Below are 20,736 nucleotides of genomic sequence, written 5' to 3'. Positions count from 1 at the left end.
AGCTATAACAAGTAAAAGCTGCAGTTGAGTATCCTGACAAACTTTGAGCCCACAATCCTGAAACAACCAAAACATAGATGTCAAAGTCAGCAACAACCTCTAGTCCTTATCTGATTAATTTAGCTACCCAAGGCAACAAGAAACATTTTTTCAGCTCTTGTAGGGAAGTTTAAAGTAGAAAAAGAAATATATCTGTAGAACCAATACAACCAAAATCTTCAGTGAATACATGAAATACATGAAAAAAGTATAAAAGTTCTTGCTTCTATTAAGTAGCTCCATCAGTGATTCAACAATCAGAAAAACTCTAGTGAAAAAAATCAATAGGTTAACCACACACAGAAGACTAACTTGTTTATATGAAACAAAGTAGCTGACTTAGCAGGGCTTACAGAAGAGTGAGCCACCCCAACAAGGAAACAAAACATGTCCAGCTTAACTCACCTTTAAATGTTCCACAAAACATCATCTTCCATTACAAAATTCAAAATAAATAATTATTTATTGAAAATAAAATAGTTTACTTGGTTTAAAAAAAAAAAATCAAATAGAGATTACAGAATAATACAAAAAAGTACCTGGCCCATGTCGTCAGGCTCCCGAACAAATCGGACACCAGTTCTGGACCTAATTCGCTTAGTACCCTGTTGATCCCCATAGTCCTTGAGGGGTGAGGTAGGTGGAAACCGGTAGCTCTCTTTAGAGATAAAAGAAAAAAAGAGAATAAAAACATGCAAGAGAAGAAACAATCTAAAATTTTGTTCAGAAAATATATATACACAGGCCCTAACCCAGACTATTTCCCAAGTATCTTGCTAGGGCCACAAAATCAGCTCTAATCTTAAAGCAGATAAAATGAGCAACAGAAATAACTTGGAGATAGAAAACATCAAAGGTTTTAATTTGCTAAATTTTCAAAGATGTAATATAGTATTTCCCTTATTTAAAAATAATAATTGGCAAATAAAAATAACTTTTATGTCTTCTAAAATATAAACAATTTTTCAAACAAAGTAATCTAAAATCTGAACATTGTTTAAAAAAATCAATAAAAACTACATAATAGCTAATTGTGTCCAATTTTTAATCCTTATTATGATCAACAGCAATATTAACAATGTGGGCTACTAATGTTCACTTCTATGTAAATCACCTCTCTTCACTGCAGACTTTTCTGTTCTTTTCTAAGTCTTTTCCATTCAAATGTGATCTAAGTGTTATAGGAAAGTATTAAGATTAACTACAGGCAAACCAAGTGTTACATCTTTAATCTAGCCATTGAAATCTAGCTTGGCACCAAAGATAAAATTCACCTGTTCTTAACAAGTGTCATAGAATATTTCTTAATCAGACTTTGAAAAACTATGAAGCTGGGACAAGACTTCTCATCTAGAAAGTACACCACACAGTAAATCCTATTTGTGTATTCGTTTTGATTAGAGACAGACAATTAAATCCAGTTTTGTCAAGTAACTCTATGTAGTCTATCGAGTCTGAGAACGAAAATAATAGAATAACAAAGTCCTACTGAACATATTTCAAAATAGTCACCACAAAATCACTGACAACTGCATCTTCTTAACCTTATTTGTATATTGTATATGGGTCCTATTTCCCCAAAGACTAAATGTATCCAATATGGACTTCAGAAATATTTGTAAAACAAAAAGTTTTCAAAACATCTGAAGAGTTTACCTGTCACAGTGCCACCATCAAGGTCACTTGGACTCAGACTTGTAACAGAAATACTTCTCCCTCCTGAGTTTCTCAATAAACGTTGACTCCGCAGTTGGCCTATTGACTGTTCCAAGCTTTCTTTTAACTAAATTACAGAATATAATGAAGGAAAAGTTATTCTCTCTAAATTCCAAATACAGAGATTTTTAAAGCTATCTCTGAAATTATCTGAGTTCCAAAAGAGAATTTATATCAGAAAAAATTTTGAAGTAAGGTGTGTTAAGAACTATAAACATAGTAAAGATAAATATTCTCAGAACCAATTCTAACATCTGGTTTTAAAAGGCATCTGTTGCTACCTATTCCGTCTATCTATTAGCAGAATGTGAAAAACCAGTCTACTACCTAAGGGCTTACAAAACCAGATTAAATGTCTAATTGATGCGCCACCCATGCTTAGAAACCTAACAAGGCCATATACCTGAAAGAAGAGAGAGAGTCTTCCTTCCTTCTAAATATTCCTTCAGAAGCCCCAGGTCTATAACAAATAGGAAACTAACCAGTTATCACAGTGACTGCTGCTATTAAAATAATGTGCATTGCCCAACTGCATATCAGAACATCTTTTTCATTCATTCAAAGACTTCAAATACCAGAAAACTATGTGGTCAGATGTCAGACTGTTAATAGATACTAGAGAATACAGTTGTCCGAACGCTCTCTTCAGATTATTAAGGAGTCAGCCAGCAGGGGATATAAGACAACTTTTAGACCTAAAGAGCGCATTAAATAAAAAGACACTAAATACAAAGAATAATGTTCAGAGCTGTACACAGCTACAGACCTGAAAAGAGGATTCAACTGAAACCCAAGGTAACAGAGAGTAAAGCTGAGGGAAATCCACATACCCTGAACTGCTGGGCAACTTCAGGTCTAGATCTCTTATCCAAGGATAAATAAAAAATAATAAAAATAATGCACAGATCCATAGAACAAATCACCCATAACTCTTTAAAGAGAATGTCAAAACAAATGATCGGGGCGCCTGGGTGGCTCAGTTGGTTAAGCGACTGCCTTCAGCTCAGGTCATGATCCTGGAGTCCCGGGATCGAGTCCCGCATCGGGCTCCCTGCTCAGCAGGGAGTCTGCTTCTCCCTCTGACCCTCTCCCCTCTCATGCTATCTCATTCTCTCTCTCAAATAAATAAATAAAAAATCTTAAAAAAAAAAATGATCCACAGGACAGGGTTTCCTAAATTCAGCCAAAATTAAAGAGTAGAACACCACTTATGGAGAGAACAATTTGGTTTCCTTGGGGAACCATGCAGAAAAAAAGTAACCTCAGTTGAAGAGAAAGCACAGATGAAACAGAGTATGAATGACAAATGAGCAAATCCTTTCTCACTTTGGTTATTTGGATTTAGCTCTTCTGCAGAACCAAGGATAAAGCAGTCTGTATTAAAAGAAATAAAATTTCAGGAATGCACCTCTAATGTTGCTCTCATTTCTGGGGGGTGAGGGGTGGGGGGAGGCTAATATTTCCACACTCTCTGTCCCCTGCTTCCCTAATTTGGGATATACAAGATACCATCCTGCCTGAGCATTCACTGGCTATAGGACTCAGTCTATTAATCCAGAGAAATACAAAGAGAAGGCCCAGGAAAACAAGGTCTACCTTGAGAATCATTTATACGTAAGTAAAATAAAATTAAATCTAACATGTAAGTAGACCAACGATTTTACACAGTGAACATGAAATAGTGTATCAGTAACCTATGATAAGCTCTGAATAAAATTAAACCATGTTAAGGAGCTCAAATCTAAACAGTAACATGAAAAAGGGACTAGAAATATAAAATGACTTTAGATCACACAAGTTAGTGACAGAACCAGCTCTATTAACTTTTTGTTTATCTTTATTATTCACATCTTTCAAGTGAGGCCTGATGACAGTGTCCTTTTAGAAACAAAGTAAGCGGTCATTTCTTGTTATTGCGCTTTTTGTGGATAGTCTGCCCTTTCTAGCTCTAATTATTAAGATCTTGTTTGACTCTGTCAGTGGTTTTACTGTGATATAACAATGTGAAGTTTTATATGTAGCTATCCCATTTTTGACCCACAGAGATCATGGAAATCTCTACCTTGATATCTTTCCTGGGTTATAAATTCTCAGCCATCATCTCTTCAAACATTGTTTCTGCCCTTTCTCTCCTCCCTCTCTTCCTGAAAATCTGGTTATATTCAAGTAATCTTGTTACCAAATCCTGTATGTCATTCATGCTCTTTTCTATATTATTCATCCTTTCATTTGTCCATTTTTCTTTTTTGGGTATCTTATGCTGGCCTGATTCATTAATTCTCTCTTCAATGTAATACCAACTACTATTTAATCCATACTTTAACAGGATTGGTTTATTTATTTGCTTATTTTAGTTATATTATTCCATTTCTGTAATTTTCATTTGGTTCTTTTTTGGAGTTTCCAATTCTTTGTCAAAATTCTCAATCTTGTCTTTTAATTTCTTGAACAGGTTAATCAGAATTTTTTAATTTTTTTTAAATTTTTTTATATTCTTACGTATGTTTCTATTGTCTGGTTTTTTCGCTTGACTTTCAGTCACCTCTTATATTTTCTTATACCTGATTATCATGCAACAGACATTGTATATGAAAAATTGTGGAGATTATTTAAAGCTCTGGATGAGCTTTAAATCATCTTCCTCCAGAAGGGATGTGGTTTTGCTTCTAGCAGGAAGTCAGGCTTAGGGTCACTAGGAAAACTTCAAATAACCTTAATCTAGTTAGGAACCAAGATGATTCAAAGCTGGGCTTCTGCTCCTATCAGAACAGGTCTATTTTCAGTTCATCACTTCTCTCATTTTCAGCTCATCATTTTTCCTAGGCTATCATTCTTTGGTGTCTCCAGTGAAAGCCTGAAGATTCCTGAATTCCAGCTTTGGTCTCCCTGGCCTCTCCAGTCTATGGATAGCTTTGATCCTATCCTCTCTGCTTCTAAGCCATCTCTTTTGAAATCAGCTACTGCCTTACACGAAGAAGAGTCACAAATGCACAACTCATCCTTCCGGACTTCCATTTTTGACAGATCTTTACCAGATCTAGACTACAAAATCCCTCACTTGCTTGGTTGTTCTCTGATAGATTCATAATAGCTTTTACTTTTTTTTTTTTTTTTTTTTGCCTTTCCAGTTGTTCTGAATAGGAGAGATTATCTAAAATAATCTTATCTACCAATGCCAGAAGCAGAACTTGCCATCATCCTTTTCATGTGGGCTTACTGCTAACTAATCCTAAACTGTAGCTAAATGCTGATGAATAAAATGAATTTACACACACACACAAACTCCCTACTAATAACAACAACAACAAAAAAAACCATCATGGAACCACATGGAAAATATTACAGAGTAAGAGAAATGATCCATTACCCCAAAATCTAGAAGTAATAACAAATGTTGGAAATTTAATCATTTCAGAAATAAAATAAAAAGTTAGACAAACTACTTGGCAACCTCATTTTAAAATTCTAAAAAGATCTATCATACACCACTGAATAGATGAACAGGCTGATATATAAAGATCAAAAACGATAATGTAAAAGGTAAATGAGACAAATATTTTTAATTACTCCTACAAGTATCATGGCAAAAACAGGTCCTCCTCCTAAGATACAAAACTGAAAATATAATTGAATTAAAATCTACACTTCATGGGGCACCTGGGTGGCTCAGTTGGTTAAGCATCTGCCTTGGGCTCAGGTCATGATCTTGGGTCCTGGGATCAAGCCCAGTGTCCAGCTCCCTGTTCAGTGGGTGTCTGCTTGTCCCTCTCCCTCTGACACTCCCCCCCACCCCCGCCTGTGCTCTCTCTCTCTCACTCTATCTCAAATAAATTTAAAAAACCTACATTTAAAGTAGCAATAACACAAGAGATACTGCATAAAATCTAATTGTGATATATGAAACCGATCTGATGACTCCTAAAACATAAAAACAAAGAGATAAAGAAATAATAAAATTATAAAAATTGTTTTAAACTCTTTAGGATTTTAACCCCTAACTAGGTGCCAAAGCAAAACTTGAAATTAAATGGGAAAAAAAAACACTAATAAAACTCAATTTAAGATTAACTTACTATGATGGATGATGTTATTTTGCTGAATGCTAAATCAATGCTCCACACAAGACTGTGGTACTGACTCCAATGGTACAATTTCTAAGAGTTTAGCATGGCTACCTGTGCAGGTACCAAATGATGATTCCATTTTCCACCTATTTTCCCTATCTGAAAGACTGTAAAAACAGCATCATAGAATATGTTATGCCATATTTTTCACCTCAACTTGAGATGAATGTATTATTTACATATTAGGTCTATTCATTTACCTTCATTCATTTGATATTGGATTAAAATAACTGAAACATTACTACTATGTACTGGTACGAATGCAAATAAAACTTGGGCACTGAAACTGAATGGCAATTATAAAATAGTTTATCCAAATTGTCAAGACATGCTTTTAAACTTAGAAGTCAAGAAGTCTTCCTCTAGGCAGGGCGCCTTGGTGGCTCAGATGGTTAAGTGTCTGCCTTCAGCTCAGATCATGATCCCAGGATCCTGGGATCATCGGACTCCTGGCTCAGCAGGGAGACTGCTTCTCCCTCTCCCTCTGCCTCTGCCTCTCCCCCTGCTCGTGCTCTACCTCTGTGTTTCCAATGAATAAATAAAATCTAAAAAAAAAAAAAAAGAAAGAAAGAAAGAAGTCTCTCTCTAGGCAATGATGAAATAATTTCAACATTAATGGAAATATTACCTACAATGGATTCAAACACTTGCATAAATTTGTGAGTTAATGATCTTCAAAGGAGAAAAAAAACCACTGGTCACTACTAGAGCATGCTAGGAAACCCCAACTCATTATTTTGGAAACTAGCAGATAAATGAAATTGTGTAAAACTACATAAGCTTTTAGATTAACATTGAAATAAAAGTAGCAGGGCGCCTGGGTGGCTCAGTCAGTTAAGTGTCTGCCTTCAGCTCAGGTCATGATCCCAGGGTCCTAAGATCGAGCCCCGCATTGGGCTCCCTGCTCAGCGGGAGCCTGCTTCTCCCTCTCCCTCTGCTGCTCCTCCTGCCTGTGCTCTCTCAATCTGTCAAATAAATAAAATCTTTAAAAATAAAGGCATGAATAAATAAAATAAAAATATAAAACTTTAAAATTCTCAGAGAACTCTGAAAGTTCTGTGGTGGCTCTATGTGAAAGACTCTAATTAGAGACAAAACAGAAGTCAAATTTAATGAACTGAAAAAAGAGTATATAACTCAAAAGGACTGACCACAGTGCAAAGCAAGTCTATGAAAGGGAGTCATCTAGGCGTCAATGGGTAGTCCAAATAAGAGATGTGACCACTGAAAACATCATGATTCAGAAAGACCGGAGGGAAGCCGAGCAGTGATTTCCTCAGAGGTGCTACTTTTGCTTCTGCTTCTGTTCTTATCCACATAGTTCACACCATAGTAGCTAAAATTCTCAGTTTTGTTTTGTTTTTTTTTGTTTGTTTTGTTTTTGAGGGCACAATAAGACAGTATGTAAAATAATTAGAACAGTGCCTGGGGAAGATTAGTTTGCTCAGTATATAGTTTTTACTAGGATGACTGTAGGTAATGCATAGAAGAGCAAAAAATAAATGGAATGAAAAAATAGGATGTTTTAATCCGGAGATTAATCTGTCTTCTTTAGAAGAATTTTTCATTCCCTAAAAATGATTCACTAAATTCCTCTAGCTGTATATCTAGGGACTCTTGAATAGCAACAGTATCGAAATTCCCACTAACAGCAGCTCTTTTTTTTTTTTTTTTTAAGATTTTATTTATTTATTTGACAGAGACACAGCAAGACAGGGAACACAGGCAGGGAGAGTGGGAGAGGGAGAAGCAGGCTTCCCAGCGAGCAGGGAGCCCGATGTGGGCCTCGATCCCAGGGTCCCAGGATCATGACCTAAGCCGAAGGCAGACACTTAACAACTGAGCCACCCAGGCAGCTATTTCTTTATAACTCCACAAAGAACTCCTTCATAATATGATTCACATTTCATTTCCAGCATTATCACTTTTCACTTTATTGTTTTACTATCAGCCGATCCCTTATTATTTATTTTTGTAAAAGAGCACACCATAGGTTTATCATTAGAAGGCAAGAAAGTAACACAACTATTATGTTTTATATCTGTGAGCAATCAGCAACAGACTTCAAAAGCAGTGATCTCTTATTTACATAGTAATATGCAAACTGAAGAGCTAGTAGCAAAGCGTGTAGTTTTTGCAGTTACTCATAGTTAATAAACTTTGTTAACTGAAATTCAAATTGTGTTGTTTGGGAACTGGTGTTATTTAACCAAACAGCGGAACGAAACTCGCATATCAAAACCAAGCCACGAGGATTGCCTGTATTTACTTTCCAGAGTCCTCAAATAGCTGCTCTGTGCATTCAGTAGGGGTTTTATAGAATACCCAGTGAACAATATGCTAACTCTACCTACCTGGGCCTGGAACTCTGGTTTGTTTCTTTTAAGTTAAAAATATTGACTTTCCAAAATTCTTAATAGCAAACTTCTTGACCGGTCCCTAGGAAGGTAAGGTTTCCAAGCAATAGTAAACAGTAGGAAACTAGGCACCAACTCCACAAACAGTATCAGAAATGCCTAAGCAATAAATCATTCAATAAAATTTGGCTTCAATAAGAGAAAATGAGATATGGAACCACATGTATAAACTTTCTTGGTAAATATAGAGCAACAGTAACTGCTTCACTAATAATCATTGTATCTCACAAATTCACATTCACAGCAAAATTAATTCCATCCTTGACTATGCTCATTGTGAGAAAAAGAAAAATCACACAAAAAATAGTCACTAGAAAATTCTTAAAAGATATTTACTATTATTCCACAGAGACCATAATAGAAATAAACTAGGACTAGTCATTATTCACATATACATATAATAGCTACCAAATAATTAGCTTCCATACAAATGAAAAATACAACTTAAAAAAAAAAAGCCAGCAATAACCTTGGTAAAAATTATAAGTGCTGCACTTTATAGTAGGCTTGGGGGTGCCTGGGTGGCTCAGTCGGTTAAATGACCGACTCTTGGTTTCAGCTCAGGTCATGATCTCAGGGTCCTGGGATCAAGCCCCATCTTGAGCATCAGCGCAGAATCTGCTTGAGGATTCGCTCTCCCTCTGCCCCTCCCCCTGCTTGTGTGCATGTGTGCATGCATGCACATTCTCTTTCTCTCTCTCTCTCTCTCTCAAATAAATACATCTTAAAGTAGGCTTGAATTTTGGAAACCATGTAAAGATCCCATTTAGGTTCTTCAGATACTTTTCTTACTCTAAATTGTCTCTTATTTACATACCAAGAAAAAACGTATCCTAACATAACAGATTCTACAGAAATGCATGCAAATTTGCATAGTTAAGCAGAAACTGGAAAACATTCTGCCTAAAGACTGAGTTTTGTTTTCACCTAACACTAAAGAGTCAGTATTTAGCAAACATTCACAATATATATATAGCTCCAGTGACCATAGAAAGTTTGTGTTATAAGTTTAGATGTATCTACAATAATGACATGTAAAAAGAAATTGAAGTACTTTGATTTACAAATGATAGAGGTCAGCTTGAGAAATTCCAGGGCAAAAGTGCAGGCAGAAAAGAGGTCATTTTAAAAATTCTGTCCAGGATAATGATGTCATCCATAGGTACTTTGATTAAGTGCTTTTATGCCTGGCTTTCCTTCACTGCCTATTTCTCTACAGAATGCCAAAGTTTATCTGACAACAGACTTCAAAACACACTGGTTGTAGAGCAGTTAATTTTATCAGCTCTATTTTGGTTCCTTACAGTCTATTTGTCTTCTACTATTAAAAACAAGAAGAAAGAGGAAGAGGAGGAGTTTTAAAAACTTAAACAAGAGTGCAAATTTATGGTTTGCATGTTTTTCTGCTCCCACCATCTGTTGCTGAAATGTATTTTTAAAATGGTTGCTACTATTTTATTTTTTATTTACCAAAAGATCATTAGCTCCAGGTGCTTTGCCTAACCTCTCTCCATATGCTGATTTATGGAAATACAAGCCCATAATATATTCCTGAAATTGAGAAATTCCCTTTCAAATGATACATCATTTTTATTTATTTAACTATTTTGTTTTTAAATGAAATCATATATTCAAAGCCCATATATCATGCACATTCTAATAATTTTGAAAGTATTTTTTAAAAATATTTGTATGTAGGGCGCCTGGGTGGCTCAGTTGGTTAAGCGACTGCCTTCGGCTCAGGTCATGATCCTGGAGTCCCGGGATCGAGTCCCACATCGGGCTCCCTGCTCAGCAGGGAGTCTGCTTCTCCCTCTGACCCTCTTCCCTCTCGTGCTCTCTATCTCTCATTCTCTCTCAAATAAATAAATAAAATCTTAAAAAAAAAAAAAAAATATTTGTATGTAATATTATAAGTATCAATAAATGAGCCCTCATGGAATGTGTTAATAGACATTTTACTCATGAATAGAAGACAAAAAGCAGTATTTTGTATGTTTTAACTTAGCATATACTTTGAAGTCAAAATAATCAGACATACATATCCCTGTGAGTCTTGCAACACATTATGTTGTTTATTGTCACAATGATACACAAATGAAACTGGGTTTAGGCCCAATGAATTCAAAGAAAGGAAAGTAACCTGTTCTGAGTGCCTAGAATATACCAAGTACTACAATAAGAACATAGCCAATGCTTGAAGGTAGGGATTATTAGATGAATTAAAGAAACAACAAAAACATGAATGTTTAGCAAGCATCTAAATAGTGTGACCACATTAATAACTGTTAGTTATAATGAGGGATATAGGACTATGTTCATTTTTCAGATGATGAAATTCAAGTTCAGAAAAGTTTAATACCTTGTCCAAAGTCACTAAAAATGGTTTCAGGATTAAATCAGGATTAAATTTCAAATCTGACTCCAGAGTCTACATTTTTCCATTAGCCTCAAAGCAAAATTCCATAAAAATTATTCTCCTGTCCAGCAATTTCATGAAGGACTTGGTAATATAAATTTAAATATAAGACTTTTAGAACCAAATTCCTAAGATCCAAAATATATTTACAAAAAGAAGGTTGTAGCAGAATTTAACTGCTTGATTATAATTTTTTACCCATAGACTCTTACTACTTAACATTAAACTGAATAATTCTCACCTTCAGGACAATTAGTAAAACTCATCCAGAAAAAAAGGGGCAGATAACCTTCAGCTTTGGGATATTACAAGTGGTTTGTGCCTGGCCCTAAACCATTACCATTATCCTTCTGGGATGTCACTATATTTGAGAACTGAAATCCACTGAATACAAGAAAAAACCTGAACTTTATTATTTAACATTCAAATTCTTTCAAAGTCCATATGCCAGATGGTAACATCCTATTACTTCCAAAGGGAAATTTTAATCAGCGTACTTAATTAGAAGACAAATTACCTATTAATGCAAGTCTCTAAGTTCCAATGTGATATTACTATATTCTCATCAATCTTTACCTTAAAAATGAACTTAATCAGTCTGCTGATTTGAAGCAAGACAACTGTATTTTTCTCATATAACCAATAGTAACTAGTGTAGCCTCAGCTGCAATCCAAATTTCTACTGCAGAAGGTATTAACTTTTTATGTCGAATATTCTTTTTTTTTTAACAATCTTCCTTGAGGGCATTCCATTTTTATAATATTAACACAAAAACAGACCCTATTCTCTCATGAATAGGAACACATAGTTCTAGAAATATTTTAAACACTAAGCTTATCAATTGTACTACTTAATACAGGAGTACAATACGTTCCAAATCATCATAGTAAGCTTTCAAATAAAACCTTCCCCACAGGTCCTCTTTTGCCCAAATGTTCTCAGACCTCCAAAGAAATCTACAGCATGAGAAATAATGTAAGATGACACATCCATAAAGTCATGAAGTTCATTGCACCCAAAGACCCTAAGACATACTATCCAACTAAATATGGCTCATTGGCTGGAGCAGCTTCAAAAAAGCTCATGAAAAATCAATGGCTGTTATTTAGGAGGAAGGGAAAAATTGATGCTGATGCAGGCAACTTGCAGAACTTTCCACATTGCCTAAGTGGCAGCTAGAACCGCCAACTTTGACAATCTGTCAATGTCAATCCTAGCTCAGTGCCATATTTCTTCCCAATTCTGTTTCTGGATTTGTTCCTTCTAACTCTCATTCTGGACACTGTATCAGCTATAACATTAATGACTTGTGTGACAGTGGGCTTCTGTTTTTCTATCAGTTAACATAATCTCCAAAATCTAGGTTATCAACATAAAGTACATAAGCCTTCAAACTTTGAATCCAAAATCCCAATTTTCAGAAATATGAACTCACAGCATCACACAAATGTGAGCAACCATGACTCAGCGAAGTAAATGAATCCTGATGCTAAGCTTCGGGATAATACCCTATCCACACCTCTGTCACTAACCAGCCCTGACACCATGGGCAAGTTAGCAACCATTCTTTGCCCCAATTTTTTTTATCATGTAAATGAGGATAATAATAGTATCTACCTAATAGGATTGTTGAGAACTAAATTAGGTAATATAAAAAAGTGCCTGGGATGTACTAGTAAGCACATGGAGACATTCCCGAACAGCCTATGAAAAGGGAGGTGTGCTACTTCTGAGACCCCATGGACTGCATCACCGATGTTTTAACACTGCTCAACTCCTCAAAGAGAGGCCTTCACATATAATAAGAAGTAAATTTAGGATTGGCAGTTATAAAGATTTAAAGGAACAAGGTGAAATTGTTATAGTTCAAGGAAAAGTCATCAAAAAAGTAACCCAACATGACTCTTGACCCTTAGGCCTTACAAACCAACAGGAGTAATTCTCACAGTTCTCTTGTTGGGGGAGATCATCCCAGGAGGAAAACGCTACATTAAATATTTGTATTTCCCCTCACCCACTGCAAATGAGGTTCACAAAGTTAAATCCCAATAAAACAGACACTAAATATGCATAAATATGCACACACACCTCACTTATCCATTTCCTGAGGTTTAGCAACAGAATCATTTATAAAATCTAAGTTAATAATAAAAATTCTTGTCTTCCCTAGAGCAAAAGAATTTGCTCATTTTCTAGGAACTCTCTTCTATTTTAAAAAAATAAATGCTAATTCCAACAAAGCAATGTATATTTAGAATGGAGAAATTTTTTAACAATTGAACACTGGTTAAATACTGGATTAACCCGTTTCAGGATGTTTAGGAGAAAAAAACAACAAAACAAAGCAGCAGGTTGTATAGCAAGAAGACTGGTATGAGTTACAGCACAGCCACCAAACGAAAAAGAAAAAAAAAAAAAAATCACTCTCCAGAGTCTCCCTAAACAGGACACACATTGATTTAAAAAAATAAATAAATAAATAAAAACAAAAACCCTCATTTTCGGTTATGATAATTCCATAGCAGTTTAATGCTAAGAAAGCAATTTTCATTAAAGAGCCCATCAGAATCACGTGTGAGAAATATTCTTTCTGATTTACACATATTCCCACAGGTAATTTACAGGTAGCAGGGTAAAAATCATTGCTCTAATGAGTAAGTATAATATAAGGCAATGAATGACATACTCTTCTAGTGCGCTGCAGGGAAAAATCATTGAGAACCAATTGTTTTAATAGAACAAGAATTTGGGGAAATAAACGAAGAGACTGTAGACCAAAGAATAACCTAAAGCAAAAGGAAAGACTCTTGCTTCCTATGTCTTATTTTTAATGAATAGCTTTGCTTTCTACATACTTATAACTCAGATGGAAATGAAATACCTGTTGAGTTTATTTACTTCCCATATATAAAACCACACCCCAGAGTTCATCATTATTCAACTGTAGGCCTACCACAGAGGCTTATTGCCACAGAATACATTTTGTGTTTTAAATGTTTATCTATACAGAAGTTTAGCTAATACCATTTCCCAATTCCTCCAACCAAAGGAAATCTGCTACCAAAATTAAGCATTTAATATTCAGCATGAGAAAGTAGGTTTGTGCCTGCTACTAGCTAATACTGCTTAAGTTTTCACTGATAAATTAAAAAGCAAAAAATTAATTCTCATTATTAATAAAGTATTTATATGTATACATGCATAGAAAATGCTCAGAAAGATATACAAGAAACCGTCAAATTGTTACCTCTTTGGAGTGGAACTAGGAAGGACTAAGAGAGGTTTTATAATTTATTTAAACAATGAACATGTATTACTTTAAAATAAACCATCCATAAAATTCTTAACTCCCATGAGGGGTAACAGTGGCCCAAATTTAGTAAGTCTCAGTTTAACTAATGTCCTGAATTCTTCCTCCTCTGACTTTAAACTTTCAAATTCAATAGAATCTAATCTATATAAGCTAGCTGACAATCCCTTTGACAAGCTAACCTACTAAAAAATAGCAAAGCAATCTAAAAGCTAAAGCTGTTCACAATGGTTCTATCCTTTATTTCACCTCCCTACTTCTCAACGACTGATTTGCAAAAAGGTAGGTAAGAAAAAATGCAAACATATGTAAACTTTCTCACATGTTCTATAGCACCCGCCTGTCCATTACTATATTCTCGATACCGTCCAAGCATCTGGTCTACTTGTCGCAGGTTCCGACTGGTGTCCTTAAAAAAGAAAATGGATTTTATTAATTGTTCCAGTGTTTTTCTCAGCCTTAGTAGTATGTCAAATAGCTAAGACAACCATTTGTAAAAAGTACAATTAATATCATACTTAAGTTGGATATTAATATACTTTATAAATCAAATATTAAAACCACTGAGAGAGAAACCCAAATCCATCCACAATTTACTGAAGCACACAATTTAAATCCTTATCCAAGGTTCCATAATCAGTTGGCAACAAAAAAACTCTTCATTATTAATTCGTGCAACTCAACTAATTCACACCTTTTTTATAGAAAAGGAATCCTGAGAGAACAAACCTAGTAGACTATGTATAAGAGAAGCAAATCATTAGGATCAATGTTATTTCAAATATAACTTCACCTCACAACTTGATTAGGAAAAAAGAAAAAAAAAAGAGCCTTTAAACCTTTTGCTATAAACAACAAATTTAGTTCTAATCACAAGAAAAAGTGTTTCTACCCAAATGTACCAGATTTTACCTGAAAGATTAATGAAGGCATTTCTTTCAAAAATATATACTTACTAATGTGTCTCACTGGTGGGAAAGTACAAGGATTTGTACAATAAAAACCCAATGGTATGTTAGTTTACATAAACTTAGAAAGAAAGACTTCATGAGTTTTAAGTCAAATTATGGCCTCTCCAACAGCAATTAGCCTCTTCTTATCTAAGCATACTAATCCAAAGCAATTTGCTTATCCAGGCAAAGCAAAAATAAGAGATTAACAGGTAGGAAAAAAACTCTTTTCTTTTGCCCAGCTTGGTTGTGTTACCCTTCCCCCACATCTTTCCCCAAGTCCTTTCTATGGAAAGGATATAAACTGCCTCCATTCAAAATTCCAAAAGCAGTCAAAAGTTAGCCTCTGAATAAAAATGACATCTCAGTATTGTTCATCCATGAATAATCTGCCTAGCCAAAATATGAGCAACTTCTCTAAAGGCACGTGTCCACAAGAAACTAATCTGTGGTAATCCCTACTCGTTTCACTCCCACACATTTTATTTGGACATCCTGCCTTATCCCAAAACACTTCCACAACCTATCATAAATTTCAAATATCTTTACTGACTGTGTTAGGCAGAATAATGGCTGCCAAAGATGTCCTAATCCTTAACTTGTGTATATGTAACCTTACATGCCAAAGGGATTTTGTAGATAAGATATTTATCTCAAGTTAAGGACCTTGAGACAGGGTGATTATCGTGGATTCCTGGGTGAACCCAAGGTAATCACAAGTGTCCTTAAAAGTAGAAGAGGGAAGAAGAAGAAGAGTAGTCAGAGGGATGTGACGTGAGAAGGACTCAACCCACCCTTGCTGGCTCTGAAGATGAAGGAAGAGGGCCTCAAGAAATGTGGGCAGTCTCTGAAAGGTGGGAAAGGCAAAGGAACAGACATTCCCCTAGGATTTCCAGAAAGGAATGCAGCCCTACTGAACCCTGATTTTGGTCCAATAAGACCAGTGTCAGGTTTTGATGTACAGAACTATAAAAAATAACTTTGCTATTTTAATTATAATTACTTAATTATATAGTTAGTTTTGTGGTAATTTGTTACAGCAGTAAAAAAACTAATATGCTGACCAAAACTATTTCTCAGCCTAAATTATTTAAAATCTATTAAATACAACCATAGTTTAACTAACCTGTAAAGTACTTGTTATAGTGTTGACCTTCTTGGTGACACCTACTGTAGGACGACTTAGAGATTCCCTGTATGTTGACCTGGCAGTCCATCGACTCAATCGATCACGAGAGCGCAAGTGGTCTGAATCGCTGGAGGATTCTGCCATTGATGTACACAATCCTTAAAATGAAGCCAAGTCAAGGTCAATCAAATAGTAAAGAGCATGGAAATATGAGATTAACCATCTGCATTTTAATCTTTTTAAGTATTACATTAGTCCTTTGGCATATAATTTCTAAACATGTAGGTTGAAAACACAAGTCAATTCCCCACATAATTTTCTTTCCTTTGTTTTTTTCTGCTATAAGAGAGCAATTCCTCAGATATGATTTTAGTCATGGTTACAAATAATAATAATCCCTTAATTTTGTGCAATGCTCCGAAATTTTAAAAGCACTTTCACGTATAGTATCTCACCTAATCTTACTAACAACACTGCAAGGTAGAAGGGACAGGTAGATTGGCAACTCTACAATTGAAAAAAAAAGTTATTCTTTAAGCTAGGACCTGCAGGTCTCAATATTGGTCTGAAGTCCATTCTGCCAAGCTATAAGAATATGTGTGTCTTTAAACAAAAATACAACACTCACAGAATGGACCTAAAAAAAAGAGAACCCCATTCAGTGTATAGTGAACACTCTCATGCACCTTATTTTTTTTTAAGATTTTATTTTTTTATATATTTTATTTATTTATTTGAGACAGAGAATGAGATAGAGCATGAGACGGGGGAGGGTCAGAGGGAGAAGCAGACTCCCTGCTGAGCAGGGAGCCCGATGCGGGACTCGATCCCGGGACTCCGGGATCATGACCTGAGTTGAAGGCAGTCGCTTAACCAACTGAGCCACCCAGGCACCCAAGATTTTAAGTACATCTAATGTGGGACTTGAACTCACAACCCTGAGATCAAGAGTCCCATGCTCTACAAACTGAGCCAGCCAGGCGCCCCCCATGCACCCTAATTTAAAATACAAAATTAAACAAATGCTATAACAGAGGTACAAATTCCATAGTAACAAATATGTGAGAAGATGGCATCTTGAACATCTCCACCAAAACAGAAAGCCAAAAATCCTGAGTATAGTTTCATCAGTAGAAAATTCTCTAAATATGCTTTCTCCCCATCCTTACCTCAATATTTGACTTAATGCAAAAGAAAGTTATTTCATGCAGGACAACCTCAAAAGTTTCAGAGAATCTTTTATGGAATTTGAAGGAAAAAAATATATTTGGAACAGAAAGTCATCAGAGAACACTCACTGATCAAAAGTGGAAGTTTACAGAGTATTCCAATTTCATTTTTTGCTTAATGGAGGCTTAACAATCTTTAACACTGTTATAATCTTCCTAAAATCTATATGGCCATTTTTTCTGGCTTATCACATTACCATGTGATGAAAAATTTCATTAATGATCTAGAATATTCTGGACTTTTTGGATCTTTATTCTCAATACATCTGGGAAGTACATGACCATACATCTAAAGCAAAAATAAAGGGAATCTGCTAAATATAAATAGATCCTAGAGCAATTCATGAAAGCAGTTATGTTTTTAAAATGTTAGATAAAATAAAACTAAATAAAAAGATAAACAAGCAAGGATCTTTGCTGTAAATTTAGGGTTTTTTTTTTTTTTTAAGTGAAATACAGTCTGTCTTTGTAACATCAGAGAAAGAATCTAAAGAATATCCAACTTCTGACAGCAGAGAAAGGGCCAAAGATTACACTGTCAGACTCCTGTCTATCCCCTGTGCAGGTCTCTCAACACCCTGCTGCACCTATTTCCTCTGCTTCGTGCCTCCCATCTCCTGCCCACAAGTCCAAAGGTATATAGAGCCCATAGTGTAGTTTCCTCCCACATCAGGAAACATGAACCAGAATTATTTAGCTCTGCTTTTCTTGGATCACAACTGTTTAAGTCCAAAAGAATGTATTTGAGGAGAAATATTAAATATAAAGTTCACCTTTTAAACTTAGGAAATCACTTCCTATGTATGTATCTCATAAATTGATACCACATTACCTAAAATTGTTTACTCTAAGTTAAAGTACTTTCCAGCATTCTCCATTAGTGAAAGCAGGAAGAATCAACATTTTCTTGTTGATTAACCATCAGCAGTGTAGGGATAGCTCTATTCTCAACTTTTTGAGAAACCTCCATACTGTCTTCTAGAGTGGTTGCACCAGCTTGCATTCCCACCAACAGTTTAAGAGGGTTCCCCTTCCTCCGCAATCTTGCCACCATCTGTCATTTCCTGACTTGTTAATTTTAGCCATTCTGACTGGTGTGAGGTGGTATTTCATTGTGGTTTTGATTTGTCTTTCCCTGATGCTGACTGAGTAGTCTCAGCAGTGTAGGGATAGAAGGAACATACCTCAATATCATAAAAGCCATATACGAAAAACTCACAGTGAATATCATCCTCAACAGGGAAAAACTGAAAGCTTTTCCCTTACGGTCAGGAACACAACAGGGAAGTCCACTCTCACCACTTTTATTCAACATAGAACTGCAACGCATACCCATAGCAATCAAACAACACCACCAAAAAAAGGCATTCAGATTGGCAAAAAAAGAAGTTAAACTCTCACTCTTCACAGATGACATGATACTCCATGTAGAAAACCCGAAAGACTCCACCCCAAAACTGCTAGAACTGATACAGGAATTCAGCAAAATCACAGGATATAAAATCAATGCACAGAAGTCAGTTGCATTTCTATACCCTAATAATGAGGCAAAAGAAAGATATCAAGGAATCAATCCCATTTATAATTGCACCAAAAACCATAAGATACCTAGGAATAAACCTAACCAAAGTAGTAAAGGATCTGTACTCTTAAAAACTACAGAACAGGAGTGCCTGGGTGGCTCAGTCGGTTAAGTGTCTGCCTTCAGCTCAGGTCATGATCCCAGGGTCCTGGGATCGAGTCCCGCATCAGGCTCCTTGCTAAGCAGGGAGCCTGCTTCTACCTCTGCCTACTGCTCCCCATGCTGTGCTCTCTGACAAATAAATAAAATCTTAAAAAAAAAATCTATAGAACACTTATGAAAGAAATTGAGGAAGACACAAAGAAATGGAAAAATATTCCATGCTCATGGATTGGAAGAACAAATATTGTTAAAAGGTCCTTGCTAACAAAAGCAATCTACATATTTAATGCAATTCCTATCAAAATACCATCAGCATTTTTCATAGAGCAGGAACAAACAATCCTAAAATTTGTATGGAACCAGAAAAGACCCCAAATAGACAAAGTAATATTGAAAAAGAAAACCAAAGTTGGTGGCATCACAATTCCGGACTTCAAGCTATATTATAAAGCTGCAATCAACAAGACAGTATGGTATTGGCAACAAAAACAGACACATAGATCAATAAAACAGAATACAGAGCCCAGAAATGGACCCTCAACTCTATGGTCAACTAATCTTTGACCATAGTAGGAAAGAATGTCCAATGGAAAAAAAGGACAGTCTCTTCAACAAATGGTGTTGGGAAAATTGGACAGCCACATGCAGAAGAATGAAACTAGACCACTTTCTCACACCATACACAAAAATAAACTTAAAATGGATGAAAGACCTAAATGTGAGACAGGAATCCATCAAAATCCTAAAGGAGAACACAGGCAGCAACCTCTTTGACCTTGGCCACAGCAACTTCTTGCTAGACATGTCTCCAAAGGCAAAAATGAACTATTGGGACTTCATCAAGATAAAAACATTTTGCACAGCAAAGGAAACAGTTAACAAAACCAAAAGACAACCAATAGAATGGGAGAAGATATTTGCAAATGTCTTACCAAACTCAACACCAAAAGAAAAATAATCCAATCAAGAAATGGGCAGAAGACATGAACAGGCATGTCTCCAAAGACAACATACAAATGGCCAACAGACACATGAAAAACTACTCAGTCAGCATCAGGGAAAGACAAATCAAAACCACAATGATATACCACCTCACACCAGTCAGAATGGCTAAAATTAACAAGTCAGGAAATGACAGATGTTGGCAAGATTGTGGAGGAAAGGGGAACCCTCTTACACTGTTGGTGGGAATGCAAGCTGGTGCAACCACTCTAGAAAACAGTATGGAGGTTCCTCAAAAAGTTGAAAATAGAACTACCCTACGACCCAGCAACTGCACTATCAGGTATTTATCCAAAGGATACAAAGGTAGTGATTCAAAGGGGCACATGCACCCCAAGGCTTATAGCAGCAATGTCCACAATAGCCAAAATATGGAAAGAGCCCAGATGTCTATCAACAGATGAATGGATAAAGATGTGGTGTGTGTGTTCGTGTGTATACATATATATATTTGTATATGTATACACATACACACACACACACACACACACACACACACACACACACACACACACACACACACAGAGGAATATTACTCAGACATCAAAAAGACTGAAATCTTGCCATTTGCAATGACATGAATGGAACTAGAGGGTATTATGCTAAGCAAAGTAAGTCAGAGAAAGGCAAATACTATATGATTTGCTCATATGTGGAACTTAAACAAAATAGATGAACATAGAGGAAGGGAAGGAAAAATAAGATGAAAATTGAGA

The 20,736-nt window shown here is 35.7% G+C and overlaps 1 protein-coding gene across 12 annotated transcripts in view; it reads right to left on the bottom strand.

Moving 5' to 3' along the window:
* Positions 1–20,736, bottom strand: part of CEP128 (centrosomal protein 128) — a 393,596-nt gene that overhangs the window by 357,768 nt on the left and 15,092 nt on the right. For all 12 annotated transcript variants that reach the window (XR_003516054.2, XR_003516053.2, XM_027572708.2 and 9 more), the window contains 4 exons: positions 16,103–16,263; positions 14,349–14,435; positions 1,696–1,822; positions 579–697 (listed from right to left, as the gene is read on the bottom strand). Coding sequence is in view for 10 of the 12 variants with exons in the window: in XM_027572708.2 (XP_027428509.2) it covers positions 579–697; positions 1,696–1,822; positions 14,349–14,435; positions 16,103–16,249 (480 nt within the window). In the remaining 2 variants the exon portion in view is untranslated. The remainder of the gene's footprint in view (positions 1–578; positions 698–1,695; positions 1,823–14,348; positions 14,436–16,102; positions 16,264–20,736) is intronic.

This window comes from Zalophus californianus, chromosome 6 (assembly GCF_009762305.2).
Source record: "Zalophus californianus isolate mZalCal1 chromosome 6, mZalCal1.pri.v2, whole genome shotgun sequence".
Lineage (NCBI taxonomy): Eukaryota > Metazoa > Chordata > Mammalia > Carnivora > Otariidae > Zalophus > Zalophus californianus.
Note: the sequence above shows the minus strand (reverse complement) of the source record. Positions and strands in the feature narration are given on the sequence as shown.